The following is a 19,905-nucleotide window of genomic DNA, read 5'->3' as shown; positions in this document are numbered from 1 at the left end:
TTTCCCTAAACAAATGGCATCCTGAGTTTGGGAAACACTGGACTATAGGAACCAGCAGCTGAAGAGTTCAAATGTTTGTTTCAGCTGCTGCCTGTGATCTTTGCCAGAGATCACTTTTCATGAGAAAAATAGTAAAGAGAAGTGTTTAAAGTACTATTTTAAAACTCTTCTTTACCTTGATTTTATCAGTACGACTTTCATTTTTATGAGAACATTGGAGCAGAAAGGGAACCAATGCCATTTGAGTGTAAAAGCTTTTTATAGAAATCACATAGACTTTTGAAGTTAGTGGTTTTTTTAGAAAAATTAAGAAGCCAGATTTTGGACTGGTATTAGAACCTTTTTGAGCAACAAACTGAATTTTTATTTTTTAAATATTCAATTCTGATGTTGAAACGACATTTGTTTTTGTAAAGGGAATAAATGGTACCTAAAAGTTAGTGTGGGGAGTTGTCATTGCTCAGAATGCTTCACCACTCATGTGTTACGTACTTTTGCTCTCACCACTGAGAGCTTTAAGCTTGAGTACTCAGAGTATTTTCAGGATAATCACCACATATACATACTGTAACAGCACATGATGGCTAAGTATTGAAAATTAATGCCATGTATTTATTTTCATTTAAGGGAAACATGATGGAACTGTAAAAGGTAGAGAGTACTTCCACTGCAGGCCACGACATGGTTTGTTTGTTCGTCCTGGGCGCCTCAGTAAAGCACCAGCTTCAACAAAGAGATGCAGTAGCACTTCACAATCTCAGGCATCCTCAAGTTTAGAGAAGCGAAAAAGTTCTGTACTTCAGGGGTCATCATCCTCTTCTAAAGCAGGAGAAGCACCCCTCTGCCAATCAGGAGATGCAGTGGCTTCTGCTTTTTCTAGGAAACAAGAGAACAGGAAGTCTTGGATTAAATAAGTCGTAGTATTTTGCACTTGCTACACACATTGAAGTGTAGAAACCTTTATGAATTTTAAAAGTCTTTGTACAGTTTTCATCTGTCCATACTGAATGTGCATTCTGTAGAGTCATGGACTTAATTCTCTAATTTTTTATAAATAATATATATATATTATATATATATGAATGTGTATCTATAGTTTGTCTGCCAATAGGCAGATATGGCTGCACACTAAAATACAGTTAAAGCTGTTTTGTAGATACTTATGAGGTACTGGACTATTTGTTATACAGCAACTTGGGAGATGTATTTTAAACAAAAAAAAGAAAATATTTTATTTTGGGGGAAAAGGATGTAAAACCATATTTGAAAAAACTACACTATGCTGTTCTTAATTACCAAAGAACTTATATTAGACTGACACATTTGCTGTTTATATCTTGTTTTTATGGTAAACGTTAGTTTTAACTATTAGCTTGGTGCCATGTTTCTTTTAGTCACTGGGCACCATGCTGCCTTATGTCCTGTGTTTAAGAACACTGAAATATCTGACTGCTTCATATTTTATTTTATGTTTGTCTTCCTAGAGGCCTGCCACTGTGGTGATTTGGCATTGTATTGAAAATACTATCAATGCCGAGCCTGTATGTTTGGAATTTCTTATGCTAACCCAAGCCAAGCAGTTTGATTGCAGAAACAGTATTACTGCAAGGAAGTGAGGACATCATTTCCTTTAAAAATGGCTGTTAGGCAAATAGGGAAACAAAGCAGCAGTAATGGATCACGACTGCAAACCTTGCACTGTTATTTGCTGGTTATGATCAAGCTAAAATGGAACATTCTAAAATAATTGTAATCTGTAAAGTCTGTTTTAATAATGGAAATGATGGAGGAATTTATGTACAGTGCTTGTGAGTTCTTGAGAAAACTGTTCCACATGTAGATATTGTAGATGCCTGTACAATGTCCTGGATATTTGTAAAGTAACAAATGGTAAAAATGAGTGAAATGAATGGCCTGCTGTACCTGTTTTTCTTTATTTCGTAGCCAAGTGAATGAGTGAGATACCTGGGACCTTACTGAAAAGCTGCTGTTATTCCTTTGATTTTGTGTATATTAAGCTGACTCTAGTGTTTTACTATTTACTGTAAAGAACTGTAATTTATATTCTATTTCTGCCATACTGTATTTAATTGATACAGATATTTTGTGTTTTAGAATACAGACTGTGTTTCAGATTTTAAAAAAGATTGTTTTGCTTATATTTGACTTCAGTACTGTATTTAAGGCTTCATTATCAAAAATTAGGTTTAACGAGTTTGCTAATTCACAGTTTTGGTGCTCCAGTGGGATATACTGTATGCACCTTTCAATAGATGTAAATGCTAAAAAGAGACTATATCTTTTAGGAGTGGAAGAGTGGACAGTATTAATCACTGATACCATTGACTGGCTCATGTGATATAGGATTCAGTGATGACAGAATACAATGAATCTGACTGGCCCAAATATATGATTTGCTTTTTGGAAAAGAACATACATAGAGCAACAGTTCACAGTATTGCTGTCCACCCAGAACTGATCAAAGTGTATCAGTGGAAGAAATTATCATGAGGATTGTAACTGAAGAATTCCTTTGTGAAAAAGTATTTTATCAAGGATAATAAGTGATCCTAGAACATATCCAAATGTTTATATCAAAACAATGTTTTAAATCTAAATTAAGAGTATAAATTAACAAAACTTTTTTAAAAAAAAATTCTAAAAAAGCTACTGTATTTTCCCCAAACAACTATTTTGGATCATTCGAAGACTAATGTGGACATTATCTTATGGTAAAAATACGTTATTTTGCTTTACGATGGTGTTTAAACATGCACTCTTATATTTATTCTAGGCCTTCATTAATACAAAATGTGCATTTACTTCAGATATTTTGGGGATAGGTTTGCCTGTGTTAAAATGCTGCCTGTAAAGATATCGTACAAAAATAACAAACCAGTCAACCCTATCTGACTGTTATACATCCATTCAAGAACTATTTATACAGTCGTGGACTCTGTACTGACTGAAACTCCTGTGCTTCTGCTAAGTCTGTATGTTTCATAGATTCCCAGGCCAGAAGGGACCATTCTAATAATCTAGTCTGACCCCCTGTATAACACAGGCCTCAGAACATGCCAAAATTCATTTTGAACAAGAGCATATTTTTTTTTAATTCCAATCTTGATTTAAAAATTGATAGCGATGAAGAATCTACCACAACATGTGGAGATTGTTCTGGTGGTTAACTACCCTCACTGTTTAAAAGAAAAAAGAAAAAAAATTATGCCTTATTTCCGGTTTGAATTGTCTAGCTTCAACTTATTATAGCCCTTGGATCTTGTTACATCTTACGTTAATATGTCCTTCACCAAAATAGGTTAAGTGGTGAGAAGTGTTATCCAGTGGTCAGATCAAGGAAGTAAAAGTCAGGCCTCATATTTTATTCCTCAGTTTTGCTAATGCGTGTCTGTAGACAAATCACTGAACCTTTCCATGCCTCATTTCCCCCATCTGTAAAGTTAGAATGATATGTAAACACTCAGATGCATTGAGGCTTAATATCTAGCTGATGAACACCAGAGATTTCAGTAGAAACTTTTTATCCAACTACAAACTGTTAACACTAACTACCTACGCTCTTTTATTCAGATCCTGTAACAGAACTCTAAAGATGTTTCCTAACCATTAAGATTTCTTCCTTAAAATGTTTGTATAGTACCCCACCATCTTCTGCAGCACTTTATTATGTGTGCCAAAAACACAACAGAATCCTTGCCACAATGATCACTTGCATAAAACAACACAAATAATACCATACAATCCAGGGCAGACCAAACTCACCTCAATGAGCTGGCTAATCCAGATAATAGTTTTTTAACGTTATTCAAGATCCTTCTAATATTTAACTAGATCATAAAGGGCCTTATCTTGATCTTGGATTTGATGTGTGCATTTTTGTTCAAGCTGTGCATTTTCTAAAGACTTTATAGGATGCTATTGTTCTTATGGCTTTTTCAGTTATAAACAGGGTAGCTTTGTTAGGCCAGGTCTATGCTTTGGAGCCATGGTGGCATAGGTTCAGCACTATAGCTATGCTTCCATAAACCTGTAGTGTCGACAAAGCCTAAAGCAATGAGAGGGGGTTTTCTGTCATTGCAGGAACACTATCTCCCCAAGTGATAGTAGCTAGGTCAATAGGGTGACCAGATGTCCCGATATTTAGGTGTTTTTGCTCCGCTGGCGGATGTCCCTTCACCTCGCCCCCCTCCACCGCCCCAGTGTCCTGATATTTTCTCCCTCTCATCTGGTCACCCTATAGATGAACAGAAGCATTCGTTTGTTAACCTAGCTGCCTCTACACCAGGGGTAAGATTGGTATAGCTATGGCACTTGGGTGTGGGGTTTCACACCCCTGAGTGCTGTACCTATGTCAAACTAACGTATGTGTACACTAAGCCTTACGGTATATAGAGGTCAAGTCATTCTAGATGCTTTGCATCATGTGGTATCACCTATGTTTTATCTAACAAGTAAAAATACTCATAGAAATGTAAGGTTGGAAGGGGGCTAAAGAGATAATCTAGTCCATCTCACCCAACCCTCCACACTGAGACAGGACCAATTATTTTTTTTCTGCAGTATTACTGCCTAACCAGTTATTCCCCATTTTGTATTTGGGCATTTGATCTTTCCTTCCTAAGTGTAGTACTTTGCACTTATCTTTACTGAATTTAATTTGTCATAATTTAACTCTTTATTCTGTACCCTATGATTTAAATATTCACCAACAGAAAACTTGATTGTTGTTAAGTAGGCTTGGCAGAATTTGATTTTTTTAAATAACTAGATAATATTGATTATTTTTAAGCATTTTCTATCAATGTAAATGTTCACTGTTGTTCAAAATTAAGGGGGAGGCTGCACCTCCTATACCTGCCCTGGCAGTGTCCTCAAACTGGTGCCTCCCTATTCCTAAAATTAACACATGATAAAGCACAGAGGCCAGCGAGAGGGAGTGGTTTCCCCCCAGCCCTCTTCACTCGACTTAAATGGTGCCTCTGCTCCAGCTCCACTAACACCAGTGTTACAACACATTTTATACACCTTAAGGTGGGACTCAAAAGTTTGCAAGCAACATTTTTCTTACTGTGCTGACCTGTAAAATGTGATTATCATTGATGGAAATATTTTTCATTGATTTGTGTATGTGTACAGTGAAATCAACAACTGATAAAAATCTAAGCCTGCCAAGCCTAGCTCTAAGGTCACTATCAAAGACAAAAGATAAAATACCAATGACACAAATAAAAATAACCCAAATATTGATATGAACATTATAAATTAGTTTTCTTTTAAAAATAAAACCCAACACTTGTAAGCACACCAATAAACAGATTTTTTCACTCACCAACAGCCAAATAACCTGGACAATGGATGCATATAGAACTGGCACTTCTGAAATGTATAGCCTAGCATCTAATTTCTACATACTGAAAATATATTTTCTTGGTAAGTTGTAAATGTTTGGTGCACTGATAGTGATATGACATCAGAGCTTAGGTGATGTTATAAGAGCTGTGTAGGCTCATTCTGAAACTGAGTTAGCGATGACCCTAGTTTCTTGCAGTTTCACAGTATCTGGGAGCTGAACTGAATAATGTTGGACTCCACAAGTGACTCCTTTATGGAGTTTTCCAGCTCTAGCCTCTCCTGTGGTTTTTGATCTGGCTGTCTGCTTTTAATCTGTACACCTGTACCTATCTTTTAGAAGAGTAATACTGGAAATAGATTGAAACTGTGTAGTTCAAACCTGAAATTTCCTAAAGTTCAAAGACATTTGAATGGAAAGTTTTGATTCAGGCAGTTTTCTTTACTTAAAATCTCTAGTTCTGTCCTCTCCAGTTTTTAATGTTTCTGGTCACTTGAAAGCCACTAACTGCAGGTGTGTAATAAGGTCTTGGCCATTTAACTATGTGAATCAGTATTTTAGGGTCCTTGAAAATGTTTGTTAGTGTCTCCTTGGCTGTGTGCCTTCCCTCTGCTGTTGATTTCAACACAATGTGGTGTTTTCAGATAAATGGGAGGTAGAGTGCTAATGGCTGAGTTAATTCTGTGTTGCACACTAGTACTCAGCAATGAGAAGAGAGCATCAGAAGATGGAAAAGGGAAAGACGCCAAAATAGGCAATATCAATATTTGAAGAGATAGTGAAGAAAGGATAGAGCAGTAAGGGGGAAGGGAGTGTGCCATAGTCAGTTGGTGTGGGAAAAGTATAAAAAGAAAGCCAGTACCATGTAGGCCTTAGGGCCCTGGTGTCACCCTCAAAGGCTAAAATCTGATCAGTTCAGATCTGAGAGCTAAGAACCGAAGGGAAATTAAGCCTATAACAGAGGTGGCCAACCTGAGCCTGAGAAGGAGCCAAAATTTACCAATATACATTGGCAAAGACCACAGTAATAAGTCAGCAGCTCCCCACTTCCCCCAGTGCCTCCCACGCACCAGCAGCCCTGCCAATCAGCACCTCCCCTTCCCTCCCCATCAGCTGTGGTGGTGAGCAAGAGGCTCTCAGAGTGTGGGGGAGGAGTGAGGGCACAGCAGGCTCTGGAGGGGGTCGTAAGGGGTGGAGTGGGGGCAGGGCCTGTGGCAGAGCCAGGGGTTGAGCAATGAGCACCTCTGGTACAGTGGAAAGTTGGTGCCTGTAGCTCCAGCCCTGGAGTCGGTGCCTGTATAAGGAGCTGCATATTAACTTCCGAAGAGACGCATGCAGCTCTGGAGCCACAGGTTGGCCACCCCTGGCTTATAACATGGGCCCTGTACCCACCAGAAATACCCGTGTCTGTTTCAGCTTGTAGCACCACAGCACAGGGGAAATTAATATGGCCTCCTGACCAGGCTAACCCACATAACTCCCCTGCCCTGGAGGAGCTGCAGGTGCCTGCGTCGCTTCCTGGAGTGAGTCGCTGGTGAAAGCAGTGTTTTCCCCATAAATTTAAAATGAGGGATGAGACTGTGAAGGTGGGCTGTAGGGCACCATAGTAAAAACTGAAAACTGTTTCATGACCATTTTATTACATTTAACTCATGTTTTGAAATCACACAAATTAAAGTTGGTTACTCAAACCTTCTATGACGCACTACATCTACATCCTTCTTGGTTTCTTGTTACAATTTTGCACAACTCTGTTAATGAACTTCTTGAATGCAATACATTCACCTTTGGTGGCTTCTCATGTGTCTGGTACTTCTTTTCCTTCAATTGATATGCTCATTAGTTCATTCCCATGATCAGGCAGAAGGTGACTTCTTTCAGAACTTAAAATTCTATTCAATGATGAAAAAGAAAGCTCAGCTGTAGCTGTTGTGACAGGGAGTAGCAAGAGATGAATTCCTACTTCTTTCATCCCAGGAAACATAGCATAAAGATCGGGCCGAGCCACCAGGGATGATAAAGAAGTTGAAGTCAATCTTCATTCATTAGTTGTATGATATTCCACTTTGTGTTCAAATTTTCTATTCTATCCTGAGCACATGGCAGCCCTGTTGCTGGTAGTGCCTCACTCCACTCAACTGTCAGTGTTTTATAGGACAGGGAGCTGTAAAAGCTACATAGAGGTTGAGTAGAATCTAGAAGTTGCTGTTTAAGATTTTTAAGAATCAAGTCTGTACTTTTTCAGTTGTCTTAAACACTTCTTGTCCTCTTCACTTAAGGATTCAATATAAATGCCTCATTAGTCAACTTCCGGACTGAAGTCTTTGCTTCTTCCAGTACTTTTTCAATGGATAGCTCTCTGATTGATCCAAATGTAGCTTTTATTGCTGGACAAAGATCTACTACTGTTGTAGCAGATGCCTGGATGGCATTGTTTAATGACCCAAGTGGTTTAATGATGAGAGAGAATGGCTACTCTGAACACAGCAGCAAAAGTAATCCACCAGCCTTACTACTTAGATCTTTCCAAGTGATTCTCAAACTTTTGTACTGGTGACCCCTTCCACATAGCAAGCCTTAGAGTGTGACCCCCCCCAATAAGTTAAAAATACTTTTTTATATATTTAACACCATTATAAATGCTGGAGGCAGAGCAGGGTTTGGGTTGGAGGCTGACAGCTCATGACCCCCCATGTTATAACCTCGCAACCCCCTGAGGGGTCCCGACCCTGTTTGAGAACCCCAGATCTATCCCATCTTGGTAGATACTTTCCAAAATTGGTGGTAATGGCTGGAGTAATTTTAAGACAACAGCCAAGGATCGCTCATGAGAAAACCAGAGAGTTTTCCCAGGATGGAAAAATGTGTCTTTTATAACTTGAACATCTAAAAATGCACCTACTGGCCTCCCAGTGACATCAAGATAACGTACACAATGACTTAATACTTGCCCATTTGCATTGGTGCATTTATCAGCCATGTATGCAGATTTTTTGAATGTGGTGAGAGAGGTCTTCATTTTTTCAACTGTGTTGTCTTTCACTGTTGCACCATATGCTCCTAGTCAGTCAGTCAGTTAGTTGAGTTTCTTGCAGAAAGATAGTGAGCATTTGCTGGCAGGAGCAGTGCCAGGGTTTTTGGCGCCCTAGGCAGGGGTCCTTCCGCACTCCCAGTCGGCAATTCGGCAGTGGGGAGGTCCTTCCACGCTCCCGGTCTTCGGGGCACTTCAGTGGCGGGTCCCGGAGCGAGTGAAGGACCCGCCGCAGAATTGTTGCCGAAGACCCGGAGTGCGGAAGGACCCCCCGCCGCCGAATTGCCGTCAAAGACATGGAGTGCGGAAGGACCCCCCCTGCCACCAACTTTCCGCTGAGGGCTTCAAAATGCCACCCTCCCAAATCCTGGCGCCCTAGGCGACCACCTAGGTCACCTAAATGAAAGCGCTGGCCCTGTTTTGCTGGTCTTGTTCAGAACCAGTGTTCAACTTCAGGATGAACAAGTGACAATGCACTTAACATTGGACTCCAGTTTGTAGTGTGTGTGGCGTCTCTTGCTTAAATAAAAAGTATGATGCAACACCCATGTTTGTTTGCATGTCTGTTGAGGTTCCACCCAGCTCACAGTGATTTCAGCTGAGCTCCTGGTGGGGGAACCTTGCTGCTAGTGCAGCTTGGGCCCTCTCTTCCAGTTAGACCTGATTATTAGTGATTTCAGCTGTAGTGGTCACTTAACAAAACAGAAGACTATCTATGGAGCCTAATCAGCTCTGTCTTTAAACAGTGGAGAGAGGTAAGTCAAATAGTACTTGTGACTCAGGCAGACCATCAAGCAAAACACCTGTCCCCACTCTCTGTCCATGCCCTCAATCAGCACAGACTAAGTACAGTTCTACTGTGCTTTACTCATACAATAAGAATATCAACATTTCATTATCAGAGGGGTAGTCCTGTTAGTTTGGATCTGTAAAAGTAGCAAAGCAGCCTGTGGCACCTTATAGACTAACAGATGTTTTAGAGCATGAGCTTTCCTGGGTGAATACCCACTTCCTCAGATGCATGATGTATTCACCCAGGAAAGCTCATGCTCCAAAAGGCCTGTTAATCTACAAGGTGCCATAGGATTCTTTGCTGCTTTAACATTTCATTATTCTTCCCCCCCAAAGTGATTTGTAACCCAACCCCAATCAAAATCTATCACTTGGTCAGCACAGCTGTTAGCTGGATACCTAGGTAAATTAAGTGTGACTGTAAATACAATCTGGTCCTGAAGCCTCCCACATCACTAGCTGTCAGGGAGAGCTCATTTAGACTTTGCTTACAAATCATAATTTGGCCAGCCTCACTGAAATGAATGCACTGATATCCTAAAAAAACCAACAGCTGTATAAGTAAGCTAGTTTCTAAAATCTATTATACTTTTTCAGATGCATGTATTTTATCATACACTTTATATGCTTTTAAAGTGTGTATTAATGTTTCTAATTCAATCCAGATTTCCAATCACTAAATTGGCAACACTGCATGTAACTAATTCACAAAATGGGAGGAGCGGTGTTCGGGAAATCCAGGAGGGATGTAGGGAAATCCCTGGGTGGAAGATAATCTCTGCCCGGACGTGGAGAGTTAGTAGGAAAGGAGGGCTGCTGTCCAGGCAGCTCTGCTGTTTCCGTGCAGGACCCGGACCCGGGTGCGGGAGCAGCCACAGGCCGAGCTGAGCCAGGCGCTGCTGCGCTCATGGGGCCGCCTGGGGTGTGAGCAGCGGCCTGAGCAGAGCTCGGCCCCGGCAACCGCGGGTCTCGGGGTTTGGGCTCCTCGCCCGCGCAGCCGCTCGATCCGCCGGGTGACCCCAGGCGCGGGCAGGGCCCGAGGGTGGTTCGGGGTCGGGCCCGGCTCCTCCCCCCAGGGCGGGACGTGCCGCGCCGCACGCAGCAGCGGCCGCAGATGGGCCCCGATACCAGCCGCTGCCGCCTGCGACCGGGCGCTGCCGCGGAGGTGGGTACCTGTCACGGGCCGCCCTGGGCCGGGCCGCCGGGAAACCTGCGGGGCTGGGGGGACGTGGGGCGAATTGGGGGCGCTCCCCTCACGGGCCTGTCAGGGGCTGGGCGGAGCTGATAACATCGCCCTGACATAACCCGGCCGCCTCGCCTTGGCAGGGGGAGCCGTATTGGGACCTCGGGCTCGCAAAGCCTGAGAGCCGCCCTGCGTGGGCTACACCCGCCTCCAGCCTAGGCCCCTTGGGCTGCCGCTTGTTAAACCATGGGGGTGGGGCGCAGGTAGCCCCCCGCACCCAGCGTGAGCCTCTCTTCACTGAGCTAAGAAAATGGGTCGGGTGCCAAGGCAGTAGCAGGCTGATGAGTCTGGGTTGCCTAGCCCAGGGGCCCTCAAATGGCGGGGTCAGGACCCCTGGAGATCACAAGGTGGTTATGTGGGGGAGTTGCAAGCTGTCAGCCTCCACCTCAGAGCTCACTTTGCCTCCAGCATTTGTAATGGTGTTAAAATATAGAAAAAAGTGTTTTTAATTGATAAGGGAGGTTGCACTCAGAGGCTTGCTGTGTGAAAGGGGTCACCAGTCCCAAAGTTTGAGAACCAGTAGCCTAGCCACTACTAGAGGGATAAGAGTGTCACGCTGAGTCAGTGTGGGTTACACTGACCCACATTAAGGGCTTGCTTATCCTTTGTATGGTATGAATTATACCCAGTGTAGCTTTCGTTACACTGGGTATAATTCAAGCCATACAAAAACTGTGTGAAGACCAGCCCTAGCACATTTGAAAATCTGAGCGTAGAAAGCCTACGTTGTATTTTCAGAGAAATGTAGGGCTAGAGAGGTCATCTAGTTCATCCCCCCATGCTGGAGGAGGAGGCGGACGGGACACCAAGTATACCCTACCATCCCCAACAGGTGTTTGTCCAACCTATTCCTAAATACCTCCAATGATGTGGATTCCACAGCCTCCCTGGAAGCTTATTCCAGTGTTTTACAGTTAGTTTTTCCTGATATCCAGCCTAAATCTCCCTTGCTGCAAACTAAACTGATTACTTTTGTCCAACCATTGGTGGGCATGGAGAACAACTGATAGCTGTGTCCTCTCTATAACAACCTCTTACATATTTGCAGACTATTATATTCATCCCTGTCAGCCTTCTTTTCTAGGTTAGACATGATATGGTCTGGGGTGTAGGTCCCTAGTGACCTCAGCATCACCTTTGAATCCTTGAGGGAGTGGAGCACTTCATCCAACTTGTTGGATGTACTCTCCAGTCATATGTACCTGCTATGTAATAAATATTGGATGCCGGCAATCAAGAGGCACACTGTGTGGTAAAGCTAATGTCCATGGGCCATCTGACATGTTCATAGCCACCTGCGGCACCATCTTTTCTACCATATGATACTCTTGGATGGCTTTTCTTAGCTCTTCTTTACATTCCTGATGGAATTTCGGTATGTACGGGCTTATCCTTTCCCATGCCAAAAATCTGTATTTAGCAAAAAGGGCCTTCTAGTTCGTGATACAAAATTGGAGGGAGAAAGATGAACATGTCTTATGCCTGAAAAGATCCAGGTCTTGGAGTCCTTATTTTTCAGCACACCCTTGGTAGATCAGGTCTTTTCTTGGACCACGGACACAGCCAGAGACTCTGGGGCTGGATGAGTGTAAAATTTTTTGACATTTTTGATAAATATTTTTCTACTTGCTTTGAAGTAGGGGGAAGCGAGCCTTAATGTGATAGTTGGTTAAGGTCATCCCAATACATTTTAAAAAAACATTACTTATTATCCTAGTCTAGACAGATCCCTGGCATATAATGTGAGCAGGATATGTTGTGTTTAACACAGGCTCCCGCTCAGGCAGAACACAATGAACTAGCACATGTTTAAAGTGCTAAACTGAGTCTACACTTCTGCACTAGGTGCAAAATTGTATTTATATTGTTAACACTCACATTTTTCTAGTCTAGAGAAGAGCAAGTGAAGGTTTTTCCCATGTTTATCCCAATGTGACACTTTAAATAAGACTTCCCTTTGTCTGTCTCTCATTCCTGCCACAAACCATTGTCTCAATGATTCTAATCTGAGATCCTACAAATTGTTTGTTACATGAATGCAACCACCCATAGGTCGGGTCTGTGAACACTGGTCCACCCACGCATTTATCGTTGCAGGAGTTAGGCCCTAAATGTTTCTGTTTGACATACTGTTGTTGTCTTTTTCTTTGTTACACAGTAAAACATCATATACATGCTGCAGTATGCTCTCAGCAGTACAGTTGCCTGTCTAAGATGTATGTATGTATGTGATCTATTTTTGAGTATAATTATTTTTAATGATCAGAGGGGTAGTCTGAATCTGTAAAAAGCAATAAAGAGTCCTGTGGCACCTTAGACTAACAGATGTATTGGAGCATAAGCTTTCCCACAAACTCTTTGTTTATTATTTGTTAATGTATGCTTGAACAAAATTAATGTTTTTAATGTGTCTAATATTCAGAATTATTATGCTGTGATGCCAATAGTGAAATCATGATCGTTGTAAAGTGCAATAAACTCTCTGCATTATATAATCTTATTATGTATGTTCTGTTATCAATACCAGATAGTTAAAATTAGTTTAAAAATTTTTATATAGATTATTCTTTCAATACTGTAATGAGAATGATGAGGTAATATTAGGGAAATAATCACTGGTTTTGTGTGTGGTTTTTACCTTTGACAGTTTCTGAATATAGGGGGAGGTTCTTCTTTTGATTGGGATGTAAGAATATCTGAGTCAGTGGAAAGTACTGTGGATTTTAAATATCCGGGAAGATTCTATTTAAGGGAAAAAATATGCTGGTTGTAGTGAACATAAATATGAAGAGTTTTTTTATTACTTTCCTCCATTTTTGTATAGTTGATTACACTGTTGTGGATTGTATCGATTTTATCTATTAAGATTACTTTAAATTCCATTTACCACTAAAGATTAAATTGACTTATAAATACTACCAATAACACTTTCCAATATGTTCATTCTTTATAAATGTTACACAGTATAAGGAAAATTACAATACCAAGGTACAAAGGATAGAGCAGCTGTACTGTGTTGAGAGGTAATTGGATCTAACACGCTAAACACCAGGATTGAAATCTGTATTATGGGCTTGGCTGAATGGTCTTAGCCCGTTGGCCCACTAAGCACCTGGTCACTCTTACCCTGTCTGAGGGTCTCATCAGCCTTGTCATACGGGAGCACAATTCCCAGTGAAATCAGTGTAAGTTGTAATAGTTTACTCCAGTTGTGAATTTTGCCCAGTGTATGTTTTACCATCTGTAAAGGGGGAATAAATCTCAGAATTAGTTAATGGTTGTATGAGGTATTAAAAATTAAAAGCCCTGTATATGCTAGGCATTACTGTCTGCACAGTATCACATTTTTCTTTATTAAACCCATGAAATCATACTGTATGTTTTCACGGCAGAGTGGAAAGAATTAATTCATTTTATAGGGGAAGATATTAATTGGCTATTCCACCTTGAGTTCAAGTAAGATTTTGACATGTCTGTCTTTTATACTGGGGAAAAAACCTGGAAAAAATGTACATATTTCAGTACTTTCTCCACAAGAGGAGGATTGCCAGTCCTTTAAATCTTTTACGTTATGTTTTATCATATTATTTGATTGGTCTGTAAGTTTGAAATACCGTAGTTGGGAACTTTGTCCATAAGCAATAGTTGAGCAAGATAAATGGGGTTAAGGATGAAATAGTATACACTGCCAGTTCTCCTCTTGTGGGGAAAGTACCGAAATACGTATATTTTTTTCCCCAATACTGAACCTCATTCTTTTGTGACACAGAAAAGAGAGTATTTAAGAGTATATTCGCTGTGTAGTCTTTGCCACATAAACATGTATTCATACCACTTTTCATTTGATCTCTCTTTTCAGAGTAGGAACTACTGTATAAAGTGATCCTGATGAGTCTCTTCCAGTTTACCAGTAGAAGGCTGGTTTCGCAAGCATATTGTGGACTTAAGCCTCCTTCTTCCAAGAAACAAAGGATTTGCTTAGAAATGGCTCGCCCTAATTCAAGTAAGATAAACTCATTCCTGTGCTATGTATTTTTCTTTCTATACTCCAGATAAATATTCTGTAAATTATTTTTCTCTCTTCCTTGCTTTCTGAGTTTTGAGTATCTTAAAATTAAGCAGCATTGTTGTAGACACAAAGGACTGAACAACATAAATGTTCAAACTCGAGAGAATATATTATATAAACATACAGTATAACACCTGCACATATTTCCTTATTTTAAAGATTGCAAGGTCCAAACCACCAGTCTTCTTTGCTGAATCACTTTTGGCTCTGTGATTGTAGTATCAGTTCTCTGCCGTATCGCTTTGTAAAGTTATGGGAAATTAATGATGTTTGCGTGTTCCTTGTGTTTCTGTAACTTTTTAATCCTAACTTTTGCAAACAAGTCAAATTAGTCATGTGGATGCAAGCTATAAATTTAAAAAATGTTTTGGTTGTTTAAGTGCAAGAGAATCCTGTGGAAAATATAATAAATGGTATGTTTTTAAACTTTGAATTGAAATGACTGAAAAGATTTAAAAAAAAAATGTTTAAAAAATTTTCCTTTTAGGCTTAGATGTAGCATGAGAAATTTCAGCCTTCAAGGTAACCTGTCACAAGTTACAAGTGCCTGATAATGAGTGTTTAAAATGGAAATGCAGTCTCAACATTAAATACAGCATCACTACAGTGAAGCTGTAATAATCAGGAGGAGAATGATGATTGAATAAAAGCTTGATTTGAATCTCCCCAGGCTTTAATAATAACAAGCTATATTTTAGTTTGAAAGTGTGATTCTTGGAGAGACAAGTATTTAAATGGAGACGTGTGGCTGTGAAGCTTTGTTGTTTTTTTTAAATGGGTGAAAGTCACCTTCCTTGCAATCAAGCTGAATGATTGCCAAGTTCCTGACATAGTTAGGGGTCAAAATGGCTATTCCTGTTAACATTTTTTATCATGTCAATATTTATAAAATAGGCAATATATTTGTGTCACTGTATATTTTTGTGTGTATGTTTAGATTTGTCTTGCATATTCATACAGAGTAAAATTCACTCCTCCGCTTCTGCACTGCAGGCCTTCTGCAGGAATTGAGGTAGTGAAACCACTCCCACCAACTCACAGGTAGGGGATTGGGTAATGCTACAGCTGTTCAAATCCAGGTGATAATCTACATGAAAATCTTTCATCAAAAGAGTTAGTTTAACTTGAATACCACAAGCAAGATCTTTTAGATCAGGGATTCTCAAACTTCATTGCACCGTGCCCCCTTCCTGACAACAAAAATTGCTACATGATCTCCAGGACAGGGGACCCAAGCCTGAGCTTGCCCAAGCCCCACATCCCAAAATCGGGGGGGCAAAGCCTGAGCCCCACTGCCCCGTGTGGTGGGAACTGAAACTGACACCCAAGGGCTTCAGCCGCAGGCAGGGGATCTGTAACCTAAGCCCCACCACCCACAGCTGAAGCCCTCAGGTTTCAGCCGTGTGTGGTGGGGCTTGGACTTCAGCTTTGGCCCTGGGCCTGAGCACGTGTAAGCCAGCCCTGGCAACCCCACTAAAACAGGGTTGCAACCCACTTTGGGTCCTGACCCCCAGTTTGAGAACCACTGTTTTAGATTGTAATAGTAAACTACAAATAGTCAGTATCGAAGGTCCACCTCCACAGTCACTTTCTAGGAGGGATGCGGTTTGGGTTGAGCTGTGAGACTGGGAAGGTCACGTAACATCTGTCAATTTAAAGAGATGCTGTAGATGTACAAATCCTATTTCTTTCTGCAAATATCTTGTTTGCTATAGTTCAAAGCAACATCTAAGATGACTATAATTGAATGAGATTAGAGATGCAGATATTTTTTGTTTTTCAGTTTGTGCATTTGAAAAGCCCTTTGTATATTAGTTTAATTCTTTGCTCTTTGTAATTAGTCACTTTTAATTACTACTTGTGTGGATTTTTCACACATTACTGGGAAAATGACTGATAAATGTAAATGCAAACCAAAAATTGACAAGGTGACTCAGAGGCAGGTGTCATACATTAAACTATTTTTAATTAATGTTTTTTACACTAACTAGATTTTAGTTTGTGTCTTCCTTTTAATTAGCACAATGTACGAAGAATTTTAAGATGGTTGTGTCACAGGTCAGGGTAACTATTTCCCCTCAGTAGTCCAGCAAGGGCACCCACTCTCAAGCTTCCAGCTTCCCAGCCATTGTCTTTCTGAGTGGAGACCTGCATCTCTTTCCCTTCTGGGTATTTCCAGGCTGCACAGTTCCCTGCCTTCACTGTGTTATTCCCAGCACAGATAGGTTGCCCAAGTTTACCGGCTTGCTTTCTCCGCAGCGATGGTTAACAGGTGTAATTGTTATAAAGTACCACGCAGCACTTCCCATACAAGCCTATTTTATTTTTACGGTAAAAATTGTTACCGAGAAAACATAGTAACACCAGTAAAAGAATCTACATGTATGCTAATAAGCTTACCAGCCATCACCCAACCCCAACATTGGCTATGGGAGGAGGAGTCCTTCAGCCTTCCCCCCTCCCCCCGATTTCCTTTGTGATCACAAGATTAGCCACAGTTCAGAACTAGCACCTGTTCTTATGGGGCCTCACTAGCCCCAGTCCTTTCAATCCTAACCTAAGGATTGGGGCCTTCCATGGAAGCCCTTAGATAGTTTAAACCCAGGCTGTTTATCCAATCCTTTCATTGTTTTTTGGTCCCTGGAGAATCCAGTTTGAACTAGTATATGTAGACCTCTAGGGAGAGGTGGGGGTGGCTTCAAAGGGGGGGGAGTAGTATATTAGCATCCCTCTCCTACTAGGGAAGGTACATACAATGCCACAGCATCACAATTTCATTTTTAATACAGTGTAACCCAAAAGTATTAACCCTAACTCAATAAGGTTTAACTTAATTCTGCAAAGTTTATCTTAATTCCATAAGGTTTGTTCAGGATATTACAGGATATTCTCAGCCTGTCACCCCTTGGATGAAAGGGGTTTATATATAACTAGAAATTGCAGCATTTCAGTATTATTATTATATCCCTGTTAATTCCAGCATAGGAACTTTCGTTTAAGGCCTCAGTCTTCCAAACACTTAACACGTGTACTTAACTTCATGCACAAAAGTAGTCCTCTTGCAGCTAGGAGGACTACTTGTGTGCATAAGTGTTTACAAGATCAGGGCTTAAAATGGTTTCTCATGGATAACACTTCTAATTATGATCTACAGAACATCAGGAAATAATAGATATTCTAAAAGTAAAAGTGTGGCTGTTTTGCCGTACAGCCACATTTGTGCTTGTATGCCCGTTGCTACATATCTGAGTGATTAAACAGTCTCTATTTAAAAATGAAACAAAACTGGTGGATCAATTAATCTTAATTTTTTTCCATTATATTTAGATATGGCTGATTTTCGAGAAGTGTTTGCCAAAGCAAAGCATATAGCCATTATTACAGGGGCTGGTGTTAGCGCTGAGAGTGGTGTTCCTACCTTCAGAGGCACAGGGGGCTACTGGAGAAAATGGCAAGCTCAGGTATGTAGTTGAGCCAGACAGTTGTTGAGCTACTATTATTCCTTTAATTCAGATGTGCTATTACAATTGAGTTAGAAGCAGCTAGCTATTTAAAGGGTTGTCGTGCTCCCACAGTGCTTCAGTAGTGACAAAATGTTCTCTGCTCAGCCATCTCTGCAGCTTCTTTCTCACGCTCCACTGTGGTAGCCTCATGCAACTGCAACTGCTCTTTTTCGCTGGTCAGCACAGCGTTCTTAGCTGTCTTGGAGACACTTAAGGGTCCTCCTTGCTGCTTCCCTGCTTGATTTTTCCCGCAGGACACCTCTCCCTTTCTAAATTCAGACAAATGAGAAAACCAGGGATGGACAGTATTGAATACATTTTCTTTGCTTATTTGATTGCTTCTTGTCTTCATGCTTTTGTCTGTCGCACTCTGACAACTTCCTACAGCAGCCTGCTGTCTGTGCTCCTTCTGTGGCTCAAAATTCACTTGATTTAATGTTCTCTTTCTTACACACCTCTACCTCAATATAACGCTGTCCTTGGGGGCCAAAAAATATTACCATGTTATAGGTGAAACCACATTATATCGAATTTGCTTTGATCTGCCGGAGTGCACTGTCGTGTCGTCCTGCCCTCCCCCCCCCCGGCCTCTGGAGCCCTGCTTTACCATGTTCTATCTGAATTTGTGTTATATCGGGTCGCATTATATCAGGGTAGAGGTGTATTTGCACTGCCGTCATAATCAATTGTGTGTGTGTGTGTGTGTGTGTGTGTGTGTGTGTGTGTGTGTGTGTGTGTGTGTGTGTGTGTGTGTGTGTGTGTTTAAGATAATGCTCATGAAAGATTTAATTCTTCTGGAAACTAGAGCAGCTGTGTAGTTATCCAGTTACTGACATGATAAAGGTGCACCTGTATTTCTTTCAGTAATTGTGCATTTAAATACAGTATATTTATATAAATGTTGGTTTTTTCGTATGAGAACTTTGATATATTAATGTTCACTCTTTATGTAGCACTGCAAGTATATAGTTCAGATGGATTTATTTGAATGAGCTTTCTCCTCCTATCTTTTAAACAAGAAAACTGAATGCAAATCCCATATTAATGCAGAATTATGGCTGAAATTTTATAGGCATGCAGGAGACAAAGTATTAGTTGCTGCCAGAATGAAAGCCTATCATGTGGCTACATTATACATAAATTAAAGCAGAATTGAAATTACCAGTAACACAAACTATATGATGTAAAGGTGTCTAGTTTTATGGCTTCTTTAGTGCATATAAAATATTAACTATTATGTTGCACTTAATTTCTTTGTTTTTCTTTTGTATTGTGTTTTTACTCTCAAGAGGAGGCTTGGTTGGGGTGTGTAGGATGAGTTCTGTGTGCACAGTGTAAAAGTACAGAATTCTGGATAATATTACAGTAAAATTATTTGGGGGAGAGGGATAGCTCAGTGGTTTGAGCATTGGCCTGCTAAACCCAGGGTTGTGAGTTCAATCCTTGAGGGGGCCAGTTGGGGATCTGGGGCAAAATCAGTACTTGGTTCTGCTAGTGAAGGCAGGGGGCAGGACTCAATGACCTTTCGGGGTCCCTTCCAGTTCTATGAGATAGGTATATCACCATATGTTATATGCAACTTTGAATGGCCTTACTTCATTGCATAGAATACAGTATTTATAGATCCATAATTATAAGGCCATAAGGAACAGTTATGATCATCTAGTCAGGCCCCCTGTATAACACTGTATGGCCCTATAGAAAAAGGAAGACTGATTCTGGCTATTGATTTGTATTCTTGTTAGATATAGCTGGTTACAATACTGTGATGTAATTATCTTGTCATCTACATAATAACTAGGGCTGTCGATTAATCACAGTTAATTCACATGATTAACTCAAAAAAATAAATTGTGATTAATCACAGTTTTAATCCCACTGTTAAACAGTGGAATA

At 40.7% G+C, this 19,905-nt stretch overlaps 2 protein-coding genes across 11 annotated transcripts in view; both read left to right on the top strand.

Moving 5' to 3' along the window:
• The window catches only part of KIF13A (kinesin family member 13A), a 208,227-nt gene extending 205,116 nt beyond the window's left edge, over positions 1 to 3,111 (top strand). For 5 of the 6 annotated variants that reach the window (XM_030552499.1, XM_030552496.1, XM_030552502.1 and 2 more), the window contains one exon: positions 628 to 3,111. In XM_030552499.1, the coding sequence (XP_030408359.1) occupies positions 628 to 914 (287 nt within the window). In that variant the 3' untranslated portion in view covers positions 915 to 3,111. The remainder of the gene's footprint in view (positions 1 to 627) is intronic. The other variant, XM_030552500.1, reaches the window with a different exon arrangement.
• Positions 3,112 to 10,254: 7,143 nt separating this feature from the next.
• The window catches only part of SIRT5 (sirtuin 5), a 30,919-nt gene continuing 21,268 nt past the window's right edge, over positions 10,255 to 19,905 (top strand). The window contains exons 1-4 of one of the 5 annotated variants that reach the window (XM_030552492.1): positions 10,273 to 10,359; positions 12,596 to 12,653; positions 14,297 to 14,440; positions 17,834 to 17,967. In XM_030552492.1, the coding sequence (XP_030408352.1) occupies positions 14,326 to 14,440; positions 17,834 to 17,967 (249 nt within the window). In that variant the 5' untranslated portion in view covers positions 10,273 to 10,359; positions 12,596 to 12,653; positions 14,297 to 14,325. Of the gene's footprint in view, positions 10,360 to 12,595; positions 12,662 to 14,296; positions 14,441 to 15,499; positions 15,548 to 17,833; positions 17,968 to 19,905 lie in introns of those variants that run through there. The other 4 variants (XM_030552493.1, XM_030552491.1, XM_030552489.1 and 1 more) reach the window with 4 other exon arrangements.

This window comes from Gopherus evgoodei, chromosome 2, assembly GCF_007399415.2.
Source record: "Gopherus evgoodei ecotype Sinaloan lineage chromosome 2, rGopEvg1_v1.p, whole genome shotgun sequence".
NCBI classification, from domain to species: Eukaryota; Metazoa; Chordata; order Testudines; family Testudinidae; genus Gopherus; species Gopherus evgoodei.
This window is presented reverse-complemented; position numbering and strand designations above follow the sequence as displayed.